Raw genomic sequence first — 17215 nt, 5'->3', positions numbered from 1 at the left:
AACACATTCCTCTTTTCGCCCATGTGCTAATTTCCCGCAGAGACAGGAATAGCTGGGCAATGGCCATTCCTGCATTAGATGTGGACAAGATGCAGCGCTGTGTATGTGCATGTTACTGACACCAAAGTCCACAGTGAAATCTAGTGATGGACAGAAGTTTGAAAAAGGAACGGGAGACATCCTTGCAAATATTCTGCTGTCTCTGAAGTGCACAAGGAAAACAGAGCAATTGCTGCCAGACTCCAGCAGCATATGTTGCACTCACTCACTTTTCCCCACTGTCCTAATCTTCACTTTTATTTATTGAGAATTTGATCACCATTATATTTCCCTCGTAACTTACCCATAGAAGGTCATCATCCAAATTTTACAACAACTGCTCATGAGTAGATTTGTATACTGTTGAAAGACACTAATCATATTCAGGTGCATTTTCAAAATTATTTTACAGATCAGATTTCCTTTCCAAGCTCAAAGTTAGTGAATTCAGATCTTTACTTCACTCTTCATTGGAATGTATAATCACAATAATGCTTTAGGAATGTATCATATAAACATATAATGTAAAAATGTATGCCGAAACTCACCAAAACATATGGGGAAAATAGTATTTTTTTAAAATACAGTTCCTTTTATTTAATACTACGGACAGAATACAACACATTAGAATATATAATATTGTATTTAAACATACAGGAAGATGAGACGAGGGCATTTGTGGACTATACCAGTTTGAAGATATAAGTTTGCACACAAATCCTTATTGCACAAGTAAAACACCGTTTCTGCTCAGACTGCTAGAGAAACTTCACTTGTCCTAGATTCCGATATTTCTTTTTCTGAATAATTGCAGGAATCATGTACTGCTTTTGATTCACTTTATAAAGTGCTTATATAAAATCTTCTATTAAAACTGGGATTTATTTAAAAACACATAGAGGACTGATTTATTTAAAAGTAACAATACATTTTGTAAAGGAAACAGAGGTAAGAAAAAACAAGAGGCCTGAAACTGGAATTGGTGGACTTTTGGTTTTTGATACTCTACAATGTTTTTCACTCTATTCCATCGTGCTAGCACACTCAGCAAGAGCTCATTCTTCCTCTAAGGCTGATATTTTGAGGAAGGAAGCATGAATAAGTAATCATACAATATTCATCCAAATCTGCAAATCACACAAGAATGAGGAATCCCTCCAAATCTACATTCATGAATGAATAAAGAGTAAATGCAATCATACAAACTCCCTCCAAGAAATCATACAGAAACCTTCCAGATCTGATTGCTATACTAAACATAACTGAAGGTAAACAGATGCCACATTTTTAAAGTTTGCTCATTTATGATAATCTGTGGCATTGATACTTGTTATTTCATATGATATTCTCCTTCAATCCATTATTTGAATGAAATGCTTATTTGTTGTTATTGCTTCCATATTAGAAGAGTATTTTAATAATACATCTTCCTCCATTGATAACCAGTAGATAGTCACTAATGGTAATCACCTATTGGCTAGGTTTTGGGGGAGTTATTTTTCCCCTTTATACTATGTAGGTCTGCTGCTCAAGTCCTTCAATCCTTAGGAGCTTTATAGGACTGAATCTGTGGTTCTGCAGCACTTCGGAGCTCTGCAGAGTTGAAACTAAAATTCCTACCTTATCAAAGGAGTTAGATTCAGTGATGTTGTCTTAAGTGTGATTTTTTTTATTGAAGGAAACACCAAAAATAAAAATACATTCTATTGCACTAAATATATTTTGAAGCACAAGTTCTTGAATTTCTTTTGCATACCACTTACTCTATGCATTTACTTAGTGGTGGAATTTCATCACTTTTAATTTAATAATATTTCATAGAATCATAGAATATCAGGGTTGGAAGGGACCCCAGGAGGCCATCTAGTTCAATCCCCTGCTCAAAGCAGGACCAATCCCCAACTAAATCATCCCAGCCAGGGCTTTGTCAAGCCTGACCTTAAAAATATCTAAGGAAGGAGATTCCACCACCTCCCTAGGTAACGCATTCCAGTGTTTCACCACCCTCCTAGTAAAAAAGTTTTTCCTAATATCCAACCTAAACCTCCCCCACTGCAACTTGAGACCATTACTCCTTGTCCTGTCCTCTTCCACCACTGAGAATAGTCTAGAACCATCCTCTCTGGAACTACCTCTCAGGTAGTTGAAAGCAGCTATCAAATCCCCCCTCATTCTTCTCTTCCACAGACTAAACAATCCCAGTTCCCTCAGCCTCTCCTCATAACTCATGTGTTCCAGACCCCTAATCATTTTTGTTGCCCTTCGCTGGACTCTTTCCAATTTATCCACATCCTTCTTGTAGTATGGGTCCCAAAACTGGACACAGTACTCCAGATGAGGCCTCACCAATGTCAAATAGAGGGGGACGATCACGTCCCTCGATCTGCTCGCTATGCCCCTACTTATACATCCCAAAATGCCATTGGCCTTCTTGGCAACAAGGGCACACTGCTGACTCATATCCAACTTCTCGTCCACTGTCACTCCTAGGTCCTTTTCCGCAGAACTGCTGCCTAGCCATTCGGTCCCTAGTCTGTAGCTGTGCATTGGGTTCTTCCGTCCTAAGTGCAGGACCCTGCACTTATCCTTATTGAACCTCATCAGATTTCTTTTGGCCCAATCCTCCAATTTGTCTAGGTCCCTCTGTATCCTATCCCTGCCCTCCAGCGTATCTACCACTCCTCCCAGTTTAGTATCATCCGCAAATTTGCTGAGTGTGCAATCCACACCATCCTCCAGATCATTTATGAAGATATTGAACAAAACCGGCCCCAGGACCGACCCCTGAGGCACTCCACTTGACACCGGCTGCCAACTAGACATGGAGCCATTGATCACTACCCGTTGAGCCTGACAATCTAGCCAACTTTCTACCCACCTTATAGTGCATTCATCCAGCCCATACTTCTTTAACTTGCTGACAAGAATACTGTGGGAGACAGTGTCAAAAGCTTTGCTAAAGTCAAGATACAGTACATCCACTGCTTTCCCTTCATCCACAGAACCAGTAATCTCATCATAGAAGGCGATTAGATTAGTCAGGCATGACCTTCCCTTGGTGAATCCATGCTGACTGTTCCTGATCACTTTCCTCTCCTCTAAGTGCTTCAGAATTGATTCTTTGAGGACCTGCTCCATGATTTTTCCGGGGACTGAAGTGAGGCTCACTGGCCTGTAGTTCCCAGGATCCTCCTTCTTCCCTTTTTTAAAGATTGGGACTACATCAGCCTTTTTCCAGTCATCCGGGACTTCCCCCGTTCGCCACAAGTTTTCAAAGATAATGGCCAATGGCTCTGCAATCACAGCCGCCAACTCCTTTAGCACTCTCGGATGCAACTTGTCCGGCCCCATGGACTTGTGCTCGTCCAGCTTTTCTAAATAGTCCCTAACCACCTCTTTCTCCACAGAGGGCTGGCCATCTATTCCCCATGTTGTGATGCCCAGCACAGCAGTCTGGGAGCTGACCTTGTTCGTGAAGACAGAGGCAAAAAAAGCATTGAGTACATTAGCTTTTTCCACATCCTCTGTCACTAGGTTGCCTCCCTCATTCATTAAGGGGCCCACACTTTCCTTGGCTTTCTTCTTGTTGCCAACATACCTGAAGAAACCCTTCTTGTTACTCTTAACATCTCTCGCTAGCTGCAGCTCCAGGTGCGATTTGGCCCTCCTAATTTCATTCCTACATGCCCAAGCAATATTTTTATACTCTTGCCTGGTCATATGTCCAACCTTCCACTTCTTGTAAGCTTCTTTTTTATGCTTAAGATCCGCTAGGATTTCACCGTTAAGCCAAGCTGGTCGCCTGCCATATTTACTATTCTTTCGACACATCGGGATGGTTTGTCCCTGTAACCTCAACAGGGATTCCTTGAAATACAGCCAGCTCTCCTGGACTCCTTTCCCCTTCATGTTAGTCCCCCAGGGGATCCTACCCATCCGTTCCCTGAGGGAGTCGAAGTCTGCTTTCCTGAAGTCCAGGGTCCGTATCCTGCTGCTTACCTTTCTTCCCTGTGTCAGGATCCTGAACTCAACCAACTCATGGTCACTGCCTCCCAGATTCCCATCCACTTTTGCTTCCCCTACTAATTCTTCCCGGTTTGTGAGCAGCAGGTCCCCTACACTTTCCAAAAACTTTCCAAAAACTTCCTGGATTGTCTGTGCACTGCTGTATTGCTCTCCCAGCAGATATCTGGGTGATTGAAGTCTCCCATGAGAACCAGGGCCTGCGATCTACTAACTTCTGTGAGTTGCCGGAAGAAAGCCTCGTCCACCTCATCCCCCTGGTCTGGTGGTCTATAGCAGACTCCCACCATGACATCACCCTCGTTGCTCACACTTCTAAACTTAATCCAGAGACACTCAGGTTTTTCTGCAGTTACATACTTGAGCTCTGAGCAGTCGTACTGCTCCCTTACATACAGTGCAACTCCCCCACCTTTTCTGCCCTGCCTGTCCTTCCTGAACAGTTTATATCCATCCATGACAGTACTCCAGTCATGTGAGTTATCCCACCAAGTCTCTGTTATTCCAATCACATCATAATTCCTTGACTGTGCCAGGACTTCCAGTTCTCCCTGCTTGTTTCCCAGGCTTCTTGCATTTGTGTATAGGCACTTGAGATAACTCGTTGATCGTCCCTCTTTCTCAGTATGAGGCAGGAGCCCTGCCCTCTCGCGCGCTCCTGCTCGTGCTTCCTCCCGGTATCCCACTTCCCCACTTACCTCAGGGTTTTGGTCTCCTTCCCCCGGTGAATGTAGTTTATAGCCTAATTTAAACAGTTATGTCCTGGATCAGGCCTTTTCAAGCGACTTAAAAAAAAATCAGATCAGGCAACTTCTTCTTTTTGCCAGGGGATGGATCACTTGATGATTGCCTGTTCTGTTCATTCTCTGTGAAGGACCTGGCATTAGCCACTGTCGGAAGACAGGATACTGGGCTAGATGGACCTTTGGTCTGACTCAGTATGGCTGTTCTTATGTTAGATGTACAGAGCTGAACAGGGGAGCTCCTGTGGAATGTTCAAAACTCCCCAGGCATACAGGTCCCCTCCTGAATGTTTTTGCACTTCTGAAAGACCTTCACCACAAAGATCCATGCTTATATGCGGGGGTAAATATGTTTAAAGAGCCTAATGAATTTCAAGAACACACAGAAGCCTTGTAAAGACTGAAAGAAAAATCTTCAGAAAGCTCACATAAGGGATGGAGGTCCAAGGTTAGCTTTGGATTTAAGAGTCTCCTGTACTCCATCCAGATGCTTGTGAAAAGTCCTTGGGATCAGTAGGTTAGGCTTTGCCTACCATATTTCAAATACAAAAGGATCGTTGCCTGTTCTGTGCTCTCCTTTATGTGTAATTTTTTTTTATATCCAGTTTAAGAAATCTCAGCCTCCACCGGCAAAGATCATGTTATTTTTCAGTATAAAATAAAGGAGGGGAAAAAGGGTAGTCCAGTGAACAATTAAACTTAAAAATTCCATGTCACATTCAACATGAGGCTGGTATTGTGCCATAATCACAAGGAGGAAAAAGAGCAGTCCCCGTTATCTCAGTCATTTTTATGTACTTTCAGTTCACAAACACCAGTCTCATTCTATCTGAAACGGTAATATTCAATCAAATTATCCCCTGATATATGTCAAGAATGTCCTAAATGATTTTTGGTCCGTATTTCACTATCTTTGTTTTCAATTAAATGATCTGTGAAATTTAGTAATTACATTGTCTTCCTTTGCCAGATCACTGAAGTATCAATAAAGGGTCAGCATTAAAACAACAACAAATTAATCATAAAAGCCAACCTGTTACAATGATTTTAGTGTGGAATGGCCCCTTTATGCCTCTTAATTTTCCTTTTTTGTGCACTGTAACTGCATCGCATCACGGGACATTAAGCATATTTCAACTCGTGGGACTGACTCAGTCATGTTTTTAGAAATTGAAAACAAATGTAACTGGATGAATGATAAAATTGAAGTGATAACAATTTCCTGGTAGGCATGCTTGTTTAATGGATTGCATCTTTTTCAGCATGTAAACATTGCAGTGGCTATCACTAACTAAAATAAGATTTTTTGTTTCAACTTTTAAGTTTGGCAGTAATTTCACATGCTACAAAAGAGCTTAAGGAAGTTACAACAAACGTTAAGAGTTTATTTGTGGCCTAATGCTCATTAGCTGAATCATCGCCCTTAGTGGAAAGTAACTAGAAAAGATGATTTTGCTTTTGGGGTCTGGGTGAAAACATAACGCCCAGTCCTGTGAGGTGCTGAGTGCCTTTCCCTTGTTTGATTAGGCCTCAGTGAAAGCTGAGGTTGCTTAGTACTTTGTAGCGTTGGGTCTATGATTACGTATTTGTCCTGTCTGGAAAAAATGAATCCTCTCCCCTTTCTTTCGTGCTTACGAATTTAAAAATATAATAAATGGATTGAACTATGGGGGCTTCAGCCTGCAGCTGATGTTTTCATACTGTATTCTAAGACATGAGAGAATCAGCCTGGGTGCTTAGCAACTAGGACAATGAACAGCAGATCAAATAGAGATGGTTTATCAGTTGTGCTGTTCTTATCGTGTTTGTGGTTTGAAGGCTGTTGAAATGATGCAAAACAAAAAGCACAAACAGCGTTCTTTTATTATCACCATGATGTAGAGTGTAGTTCTTCAGGATCAAAGAGAAATGCATTCTCCTCCAGAATTCTAATCCTTCAACTTGAGTCACGCAACACACTTTGATAGTGCTGGGCAAAATAAAATGAAAATAAATACATAAAAGAAATTAAGGTTGGTAAGGAAATTTGGTGATTCAGCCAAAAACATAGGTCCCACAAAACACACATGCACAAGGATTCCCACAGTTCAAATTCTTCACGATCAAATAACAGTGATTAATGTCATTTCTGGGTAATTGTGGTCAAATTTAAATGTCAGATGGGTGTGTCACATCTAGTTATAAAACCCCTTTTTATCTTTGAAGTCATTAACAAAGATACAATAGTTGTTTGTTTTCAGAGGGTTGTAACTGAAGTACAGGGTGTTTCTGCTTAGGTTATAGAATTAAGTTAATAGATATAAAAATATACTTTTAAAAAAAGACAGATTCAAACAGTAGCATTTATATGGTCATTTCTGAAAGAAAAGTAAATTATAATTGACCCACATTCCAGTGTCCTGAGTTTCAGCCTCAAATACGATATCAGGAAACCAACCTGCAAATATGAGTTTAAAATCCTTGGAAAAGTCACAGATCATGTTACCCGAAGATGAAATGGAATATTATCTCAAACATCAGTTCCTTTTCTTTTACAAGGTAGAGCGCAGCTTAAGTAGATAGCTATGCCTTTTAGCAACTATTCAGAGAATACATGATTTTTTTTTTTAATGCTAAGCCTCTCTGCTTAATTTTGTGGTTTTGGTTTTCCTTAATTACTGTATTTGTTTGAGCAGGTCGTAATACAACCTGCACCCCTTTTTAGGAAGAAATAGAGAGACGTGTACATAGTATTCTGTAATAACCCTGTTTATACAATGTTATTTTTAATTGTTTTCTCCTTTTCTGTTTCCAAGAGCTCATATGCAGCATCTCAACTAGAGAGGTGCTCTTACTTTAAAATCAGATTCAGATTTCTAACATGTCAGAAGTCAGGCACATTCAGAAAAAAGGTTTAGATTTGGTCTATTATAAATAAAAGGGGGTATAGGCAAGATTCATATCTGGGCTCAGATTGTCAACATTCCAGAAATTAAAGATGTGTAAGATCTAGTATTTTGGTTTGGGTTCCTTTCTCTACCTACCTGGGATTTCATTCTCAATAGTGAAGCTTCAAGATTCTTAAATGGTCGTTCATCATGCAGTGCTTTCTACACTACCTGCATTTTCTGTGGCCAACATCTTTGAATCAGGAGGACCTTGATATCATGACCAGATATTGTTGAACACAACCCTCTGATTGACTGATTTCCACAGGAACTAATCAGCATAGCTTTAATGTTGAGGGTGTTTACCCACAGAATGGTGTTTGTTATAAGTGGAGGACTGGCCAGGACTCTTAGCATTGTGAGCTTCTGCCATTGTTTAGGAAGTTGATATTCCTCAGAGTTATGTCTGTGAGGATCAGTCTGGGGTGTCTGAAGTGTGGCATAGCACCATGAGACACTGAAGTGTTAAGGTGTCTGTACTGCACCAGGAAAGGGGGACGAGGAGGAGCAAAGTCTCTGAGTGCTGTGCAGCAACATGGCACTCTAACAGAGTTCAGAACCGAGGCATGGGAGAGGGGGTGGCCTTGGGACACCTTGATGCAGATGGAGTTATTGGCCCCGTGAACAGATAAAGGCCTCATTACCTTAAGGCTGGTAGACACATCAGGACCTCAAAGCAGGTGGGTATGTTGGACCCTCATGGTAGTTTAGCCCTTTTCCTCCTTTGAATACTAGGAACACCTTGAGGTAGATAAATGGTTGCTGGATAAACCTTGCTGAGGATGAACATGTCAGCAACTTACTGTGGATGGATTTGGATGCATGGTGCCTCAACATTAACTGATCTGTCGGCCCCTCAGTTCCGATAGTTAGGAACATTAGCATATTGACAAATTTTGATGCCTCCACATGCTTGAATGAATCAGAGCTTTGGAAAAGTTTGTGGCTTTCTGCAACTGGACCAGGGATTACCTTCTACAATGTAGTGTTCTGGTGATTATTGCCTTCTGACATGGATCTTACTAATTGTGACCCATAGGCTATCTTACTGCAACAGTACACTTTATCCAGAACTGCCCTTGAAAAAAAAACATTTGTAGATGGTAACACAACAGAGCAGAGGAAGTGAAAAATGCCTACTCTAATTAAAAGATAGAGTTTTACCTGGGTGGTTGTTTGACCCAATAATGGCCAGTGGGTTGTTTAAAGTCTGTAAGTGCCAGGGTAACCTTGTGTGTCTCATATGAAAAGTGATCTGCCATCCAGCAGCACAGTGCTCACAAACACTGTGCTGGAGCATTAGCTCAATTCTGAGTGAGAGGGGAAATAGCCAGACCTGAATTGGTAATGACACTTCCACTATCTTACCATCCAAATTCTAATTTAGCCTAACTTGCTTAGCTTCTAGAATTTGACATAACTGCAGCATGAGGAAGTATGTCATAGGTACCAATGACTGAGTATTTGTGTTACTAGTTATTAGTAAAATTCATTTTGCATTTAGAGAAATATGGATTCCTCTATATATCTTAGAAAATCACACATTTTTCAGCTTTTTTTCTGGTTATTTGCACAATCAAAACAGATGCAAGCAGCCACAATCATAGGACCTCTGATGCAAGTGCTAAATGTTTTGTAATCCACAATCACAGTCAGTCTCTGCTGATTGCTGCAAGCAAGAGTGGCCCCTGAATTAGAGAATTATGGTTTAAATCTTCATGTAAACCAATCTGCCCGGCCAGCAGGTGCCATTTGCAGTAATTTTTTTGCAAGCCGCAGAAAAGAGCCTTGCCAAGATTAAAACAGCTCAAGCTTGCTGGAGTGCATAACTCTTACTAAACCAAGGTGAATTAATTCCCTGTTAGCTAATGAAGTTATGGCCTGTTCCATCTTTCTCGAAACCTCATCTGATCAATATCAGCCCAAACTCTCAGTTAATGTTAAGGTGCTCCCCAAAGTAGTATATGACAAAATAGAGATTGACGGGTTTGGTGTGTTAGCACAAGGTTTCTGTTGTAGTTGTTTGGAAGGTCTATCTTTGGAAACAAGTAACTGATGTACAGAAATATTTGTTTAATGATATCTAAAACTAGTGGAATCTGACTGGCAAGAATTTTCTGGTGGGTGAGTAAAACAACTTTTATGTTCTGTACTTTCTGTTCATCTGGGTTACAAGCGGAACCAGTTCATTGATAATTCACAGGATTTCTTAGCTCTTTATAAGAATAAAGAATTTTGACAACTTTCTGTTTTGCCATTAGTTATTGGGTGCAGGATGGACGTATGATAGTTAAGACTTCACTAAAAGACTGCATTTCTTAGGTAGTTGACCTGGGGAGTTTGGGATTGTATTTTTTTTATTAGCATATCTCAGTTTAAGATCACCCTTAAATTATGTAATCTCTGAGGGTATGTCTTCAATGCAAAAACAAACAAACAAAAAACAACAACAATGAGGAAGCAAGTCCCAGAGCCCAGGTCAACTGATTCAGGCTCACAGGGCTAAAAATAGCAGTGTCGACATTCCCACCTGAAACCCACTGAGGAGGGATGAGTTGCAGAGCCTGGCCTCCAGCCTGAGCGGGAACACCTACACTGCGATTTTTAGCCCCATTGGGGTTGACAACTTTGGTTGGATGAATTTCTGGGGATGTCATCAGATAATATAATCTTTAATTAAAGATTAATCTTTAATTACTGGAGACTCCAGGACAATCCTGGAGGGCTGGCAACCCTAGGCCCCATAGTGGGCCCCAGGAGCCTGAAGCATTTGACTAGAGCTCTAAGTCTCACTGCTACAGCGTTCCTTTTTTTGAGTCTCTAGAGGGTTATAGATTCTTGTTTGCCGTGCTCCCTTCTGAATCTTGTGCCTGCGGCTTAGAAGTAAGAGTATAGGGTTATTAGGATAAATCTTCAAAGGGCTTAGGCCTAGCATTCCTTTTCACAGGCATAATCTGAGCCCACAGAAACGAATTTACAGGTACAATGTACACCTCTATGTAATTTTCTTCTATAGTCATATAGCTGGAGTCATAATACCAAAATTTGGTCACATAGTTGAACCGAGGGTCCATGTATTGTAGGTATCAATTGTGCCTACAAAAGGCAATCATCCTTTTGAAAAATTTGATCTATTATATGTACTACTTTCACCAAAAAAAACTTTCTGGTAAGTAATTTCCCTCTAGGCTTCAGTAATTGAGCCTCACGGAATGTTAACCCTATTTAATAAACAAAATTGTCTGCAGTTCTGAGGATGATGCTTTCTGACCGTATGCTCTTCCTTTTCTCTTTCATACTTTCTCAGTGGGTCCTTTGGATCTATTTATAACTACTGCCATGCAATGGACTATGTATGGCCACTAGTAAGGTATCAGAAGAAGTCCTCTGAGTAATATCAATATCAAGATTTGAGCTTTAAATTCTCTTCCCTCCCCCAATTGCCACTAGAGTCATAATATGGTAACCAATATATAAAATATAATACTGGACACTTTGGCTAAAGACAAGGTGATTTAAAGAATTAAAAGCCCTAAAATTTGGTACATTTTTGACAGCAGGGTTCATAAACCAAACTATTATTAAATGGATCTACTGCTGAGCTGGATTTAGTTCTTTCACTGGACTTAATATTTCATGTGGGAGGTCTTATCTGCCTTTACCAAAAGTCTCTCTGTACCCTAGACCTCTCCTCACAATCTACCATCACATCCTAAAACAAAAACAAACAAACAAACCACTTTCTACTTCAGTGAAATTCACAGTTAATCACTTGCTATGCAGGAACTAGGCAGTTTTGACTTCGTGGCTTTGAAATGAAACCGGAGCTTGTGTGGTGCAGAAACACCCCAGCTCCCATTGAAGAAATGGAAGTTGTGGTCACTTAGAACCTCTCATGAAGTGCTTAGCACCTTGTAAAATGAGCTCCCCAGAGCAGGAGATTTTCAGATCCTGTATGGTGAATATCACAAACTCAGACTTGACTCTAACTGCATTTATTTAAGCCTGATTTTAGTTGTATCATCTAGTCCCTTTAAATTAATAATTATATATAACTATATCTATCTATCAATAGGGCTAGATACTGGCCCCCATCTGGTCTGTTTTGTACTTCTCTGGAGATGCAAAGGAGATTTATAAATGACCTGCTAATGATTTCCCCAGCATAGTGGTGCAGAACTGGCATATAGCCAGTCCTACCCCCCAACTCACAGCACCTGGTGAAATGGTCATGTTGGTGGCCTGGCTGGGTGAAGGGGTTGAGGCTAGTGCAAACTGCATCAAGATCCAACCCCAGGATCAGAGACTAAGTGGCATAAAGTTTACCTACAAGAGTAGCTTTGATAGACCTAAGGGTTGGGCGCACTATATATAACATTCAGTTTTACTAACAAATGACTCTCTTCTTAATGAAATAAAGAGAGATGACTTGCAAATAATGTAGCATTATAAAATAAAGCCTGAATTCTTTACATAATTGGACAATGCCCTTAAAAACATATAACCTGTGATTATTGTCCCTTTTGGGGAAACATAAAGTTTCTAGAGGAACAGCCGTGTTAGTCTGTATTCGCAAAAAGAAAAGGAGTACTTGTGGCACCTTAGAGACTAACCAATTTATTTGAGCATGAGCTTTCGTGAGCTACAGCTCACTTCATCAGATGTTTACCGTGGAAACTGCAGCAGACTTTATATACACACAGAAATCATGAAACAATACCTCCTCCCACCCCACTGTCCTGCTGGTAATAGCTTATCTAAAGTGATCAACAGGTGGGCCACATAAACACCACCCTATACCGGAAACCTACTGACCGCTATTCCTACCTGCATGCCTCCAGCTTTCACCCTGACCACACCACACGATCCATCGTCTACAGCCAAGCTCTGCGATACAACCGCATTTGCTCCAACCCCTCAGACAGAGACAAACACCTACAAGATCTCTGTCAAGCTTTCTTACAACTACAATACCCACCTGCAGAAGTGAAGAAACAGATTGATAGAGCCAGAAGAGTTCCCAGAAGTTACCTACTACAGGACAGGCCTAACAAAGAAAATAACAGAACGCCACTAGCGGTCACCTTCAGCCCCCAACTAAAACCCCTCCAACGCATTATTAAGGATCTACAACCTATCCTAAAGGATGACCCAACACTCTCACAAGTCTTGGGAGACAGGCCAGTCCTTGCCTACAGACAGCCCCGCAACCTGAAGCAAATACTCACCAACAACCACATACCACACAACAGAACCACTAACCCAGGAACTTATCCTTGCAACAAAGCCCGTTGCCAATTGTGCCCACATATCTATTCAGGGGACACCATCACAGGGCCTAATAACATCAGCCACACTATCAGAGGCTCGTTCACCTGCACATCCACCAATGTGATATATGCCATCATGTGCCAGCAATGCCCCTCTGCCATGTACATTGGTCAAACTGGACAGTCTCTATGTAAAAGAATAAATGGACACAAATCAGATGTCAAGAATTATAACATTCATAAACCAGTCGGAGAACACTTCAATCTCTCTGGTCACGCAATCACAGACATGAAGGTCGCTATCTTAAAACAAAAAAACTTCAAATCCAGACTCCAGCGAGAAACTGCTGAATTGGAATTCATTTGCAAATTGGATACTATTAATTTAGGTTTAAATAGAGACTGGGAGTGGCTAAGTCATTATGCAAGGTAGCCTGTTTCCTCTTGTTTTTTCCTACCCCCCCCCCCAGATGTTCTGGTTTAACTTGGATTTAAACCTGGAGAGTGGTCAGTTTAGATGAGCTATTACCAGCAGGAGAGTGAGTTTGTGTGTGTATGGGGGTGGAGGGGATGTGAGAAAACCTTGATCTATGCAGGAAATAGCCCGACTTGATTATGTAAAGAGTTGTCACTTTGGATGGGCTAGCACCAGCAGGAGAGTGAATTTGTGTGGGGGGGTGGAGGGTGAGAAAACCTGGATTTGTGCTGGAAATGGCCCACCTGTTGATCACTTTAGATAAGCTATTACCAGCAGGACAGTGGGGTGGGAGGAGGTATTGTTTCATGATTTCTGTGTGTATATAAAGTCTGCTGCAGTTTCCACGGTAAACATCTGATGAAGTGAGCTGTAGCTCACGAAAGCTCATGCTCAAATAAATTGGTTAGTCTCTAAGGTGCCACAAGTACTCCTTTTCTTTTTATAAAGTTTCTAGAAGGTGTTTCTCTGTATTTATTTATTTTATTCCTGCCATCTTAGATCCCAAGCCTGTGATGGCCTCCGGCAAAGTGGTCAGTGCTTTCAGCTGGTTACCATGGGAGCTGCAGGAGCTCAACTCTCTCAACAATAGGGCCCTTTATAGTAACAGGAGTTAATATTAATACAGGAATGAACAGCCCAGAGTCACTCCCATGTCTTAACCTTTGAAGTTATCCGAAGTGGATGCCATAAAAATATACAAATTGTGTGAAATTAAACATCCTTTTCCTTCACCTTTTTTGTATCCTATATTTGGTTCTGTTTTAGTGCTGGAGTCGGCAGGACTGGCTGCTTCATTGTAATAGATGCCATGTTAGAGAGAATAAAGCATGAAAAGACTGTAGATATTTATGGCCACGTAACTCTAATGAGAGCCCAGAGGAATTACATGGTTCAAACGGAGGACCAATACATCTTTATCCATGATGCACTGCTGGAAGCAGTGACATGTGGAAATACCGAAGTGCCAGCCAGAAATCTGTATGCATATATTCAGAAGCTGACACAGATAGAAACAGGAGAGAATGTCACAGGAATGGAACTGGAATTTAAGGTACTGTATGCAATGGAGAGATAAAAATGTATTGGGGTAAATATTTTGTGGTGCCAAATCCTACACTAGTTGTTCCCAGGAACTTCAGGCTCTTTCTTGAGGCTAGAATTTCACAGTTATGGGCTGGTATTTTGAAAAAGAAGCTTACATTTTTTACAGAAGTTTTTAACCCTGATTAGTATCCAGACAAGGATCTTCCATGGAGCTTTTACTTTATTGTTAGAAAAGATTGGTATTTATGTTCATGACATCATTTAATATTTCTAATTTTTTTCATAAGTATAGCTAGAATGTTAAAGATATAACATGGTATTAAAAAGGAGATTTTAAACATCTAGTTAGTACAATTAGAATGTAGGAAAATAACCATTTAAAATTAAAGGAATTTTTAATCAGCCAAAAAAGAGATAATCAAATCAGAAATCAGACACTGAAATTGTTGGGTTTTGTCATATTTTTTCCTCAATTTATTTTTCTCTGTTCAACAGCGTCTAGCTAGCTCTAAAGCTCATACTTCAAGATTCATCAGTGCCAATCTTCCATGTAATAAATTCAAAAATCGCCTTGTTAATATTATGCCATATGAATCAACGAGGGTATGTTTGCAGCCGATCCGAGGAGTAGAAGGATCTGATTATATCAATGCCAGTTTTATTGATGGATACAGGTACTAAATGTTGGTGTGTTGTGATGGGAACTGTTTAAAACTTTACAAAGTTTACATATACATGTATATAATGATAATAAATTGCAACAAAATTCAGGACAGCACTGTTTGTATACATGACACCATTCCATGTTGGTTTTCATTTTTAATGAATGAATAATAGACTCTGAACTATTTCCTCACTTCTATGCACCTCACTGTGCAGGAAAAACTATTTTTGGCAGAGACCTCTGTTTTAATAATCATGCCTAACTTCAAGCACAGGAGTACTCATAAGTCAAAGATTGCTTATGTGCTAGGTTAGTCTTCTGCTTAAACACATAGTTAAATTGGGACCTCAATTTCTTCCTAATTGTTCCATTAAGAGAGGCAGGGAAAGAAAAGACAGGGGATTTATCCCCCTAAAGCAGCAGATATCCTGAGATCTGTGTGGATCTTGTTGTGAACCCATTGAGGCCATGGCCTTGCACCAAAGCAGCCATTACCCACACACAGTTTCCAAACCCTTCCCACAGCTACCACCGTTACAACATGTTTCCTCAGGAGCCAGCTGCCACTGGCTGATTAATCCAGTGGCTTCATTGCACAAGCCATGAAGGGGATGCAGTAAATGCTAATGCTGCTAGGAGTAGTATTAACTTCCACTCTGATATGTTTGATTATCCACTGAGTCAGCATGCTACAGAGAGTGGCTTCTTTTTGTCTCCATCCTTAAATCTTCCTGGAGCCAGAGGAGTTCCTGTGAGATCAGGCAGCAAAGGAAGCATGTGTCAGAATCATTGCTTCCCCTTCTGAGCACCACTCCCCCACTGCAGATTCTGGCAGTTTGGCGCCCTCCACCTGTGGAAGGAAAAGTATGGCCATTAGTTAGGGGAATATTAAGACCACATGTGGCAGCCCACATGACTCTTAGGGGTTTTTTGAGCCTCTGCACCCTCCTCACTTTTGCTGGAGGCATTAAGCTATTGAATGAGTTAATAAAGAAGCTGCGTGGTGCTATAATTCATAAACCTAATAGATTGTACGACAGTCATTTCTACAAAATGAAGAAGCCACAACTAAGTGTTTCTTAAGTGCTTTTTATGACACACAAAATTGAGCTATTAGAGTTGCATTAAAATTTAAATAATAATGATAAAGACATACATCATAATATTAACAGAGCAATTTCCTTCACAAAGTTCTAAAAATAAAAAATGCCATTGTTTGATTAAACAATCTTAATAGGTTTTTAACGTGCTTACCATTAAATATATATATCTTTTTCTTACTTTTCCTATAACTGTGTCTCAATATAATGTTTACATATAAACAGAGAGCATCTGAGTGTCATCACTTTGGGGTTTTTCCCTTGTTTTTGATGTAGGCAACAAAAAGCCTACATAGCTACGCAGGGACCTTTGGCAGAGACAACTGAAGATTTCTGGAGGATGCTCTGGGAGCATAACTCCACAATCGTAGTCATGCTTACTAAACTTCGAGAAATGGGCAGAGTGAGTATTGTTTTAATAGCCTTTAAACTTTGTTTCTTTAGGAGAATTCACACCTTCCTGTAAAATCTCCAAAAAGTAAAGAGCAGTGATTAAGATCAGTGATCATGTTGAATGATAAAATTAAATTGTCATAGGAGAGGCTAAAAGTCTTAGCTGTTCCATTTCTGGGTTTCCTTACGTCCCAACATTTCCTGTGTACTGATTATGCTGACCTTTGCAGATTCAGCAGCTTGTTTACGGTGTTGAATCTCATTAAGCTTCCTCTTGGTATAATAGAAGGAGTGAACTAGTTTACAGAAATTGTAGAATTGTACCACTATAATAAACTTGGTGTCTGGTAAGTGATATCAGAATCAGGCTTTATATTTGGAAGACTAGATGGTGCAGAGATAAGAGATATAAAAGGCTAGCTCCTCAGATGAGGCCAAGGAGTGCTTGAGGCAAATGAAGGGAAGGAAAGTAAAAAGGGTTTTAAGATTTGGGTACCCTTATGAACTGAAATCACCAAGATTTGCATATTTCGA

General features: G+C 40.4%; 1 protein-coding gene across 40 annotated transcripts in view; it reads left to right on the top strand.

Annotated features, from left to right (window-relative positions):
* The window catches only part of PTPRD (protein tyrosine phosphatase receptor type D), a 1703394-nt gene that overhangs the window by 1671157 nt on the left and 15022 nt on the right, over positions 1 to 17215 (top strand). For all 40 annotated transcript variants that reach the window (XM_048850700.2, XM_048850704.2, XM_048850702.2 and 37 more), the window contains 3 exons: positions 14246 to 14531; positions 15020 to 15198; positions 16565 to 16691. In XM_048850700.2, coding sequence (XP_048706657.1) covers positions 14246 to 14531; positions 15020 to 15198; positions 16565 to 16691 — 592 coding nt within the window. The remainder of the gene's footprint in view (positions 1 to 14245; positions 14532 to 15019; positions 15199 to 16564; positions 16692 to 17215) is intronic.

The sequence above is a fragment of the Caretta caretta genome, chromosome 5 (assembly GCF_965140235.1).
Source record: "Caretta caretta isolate rCarCar2 chromosome 5, rCarCar1.hap1, whole genome shotgun sequence".
In the NCBI taxonomy this organism is placed as follows: domain Eukaryota; kingdom Metazoa; phylum Chordata; order Testudines; family Cheloniidae; genus Caretta; species Caretta caretta.
The sequence above is the reverse complement of the archived record's forward strand: the minus strand, read 5'-3'. Positions and strand labels throughout refer to the sequence as shown.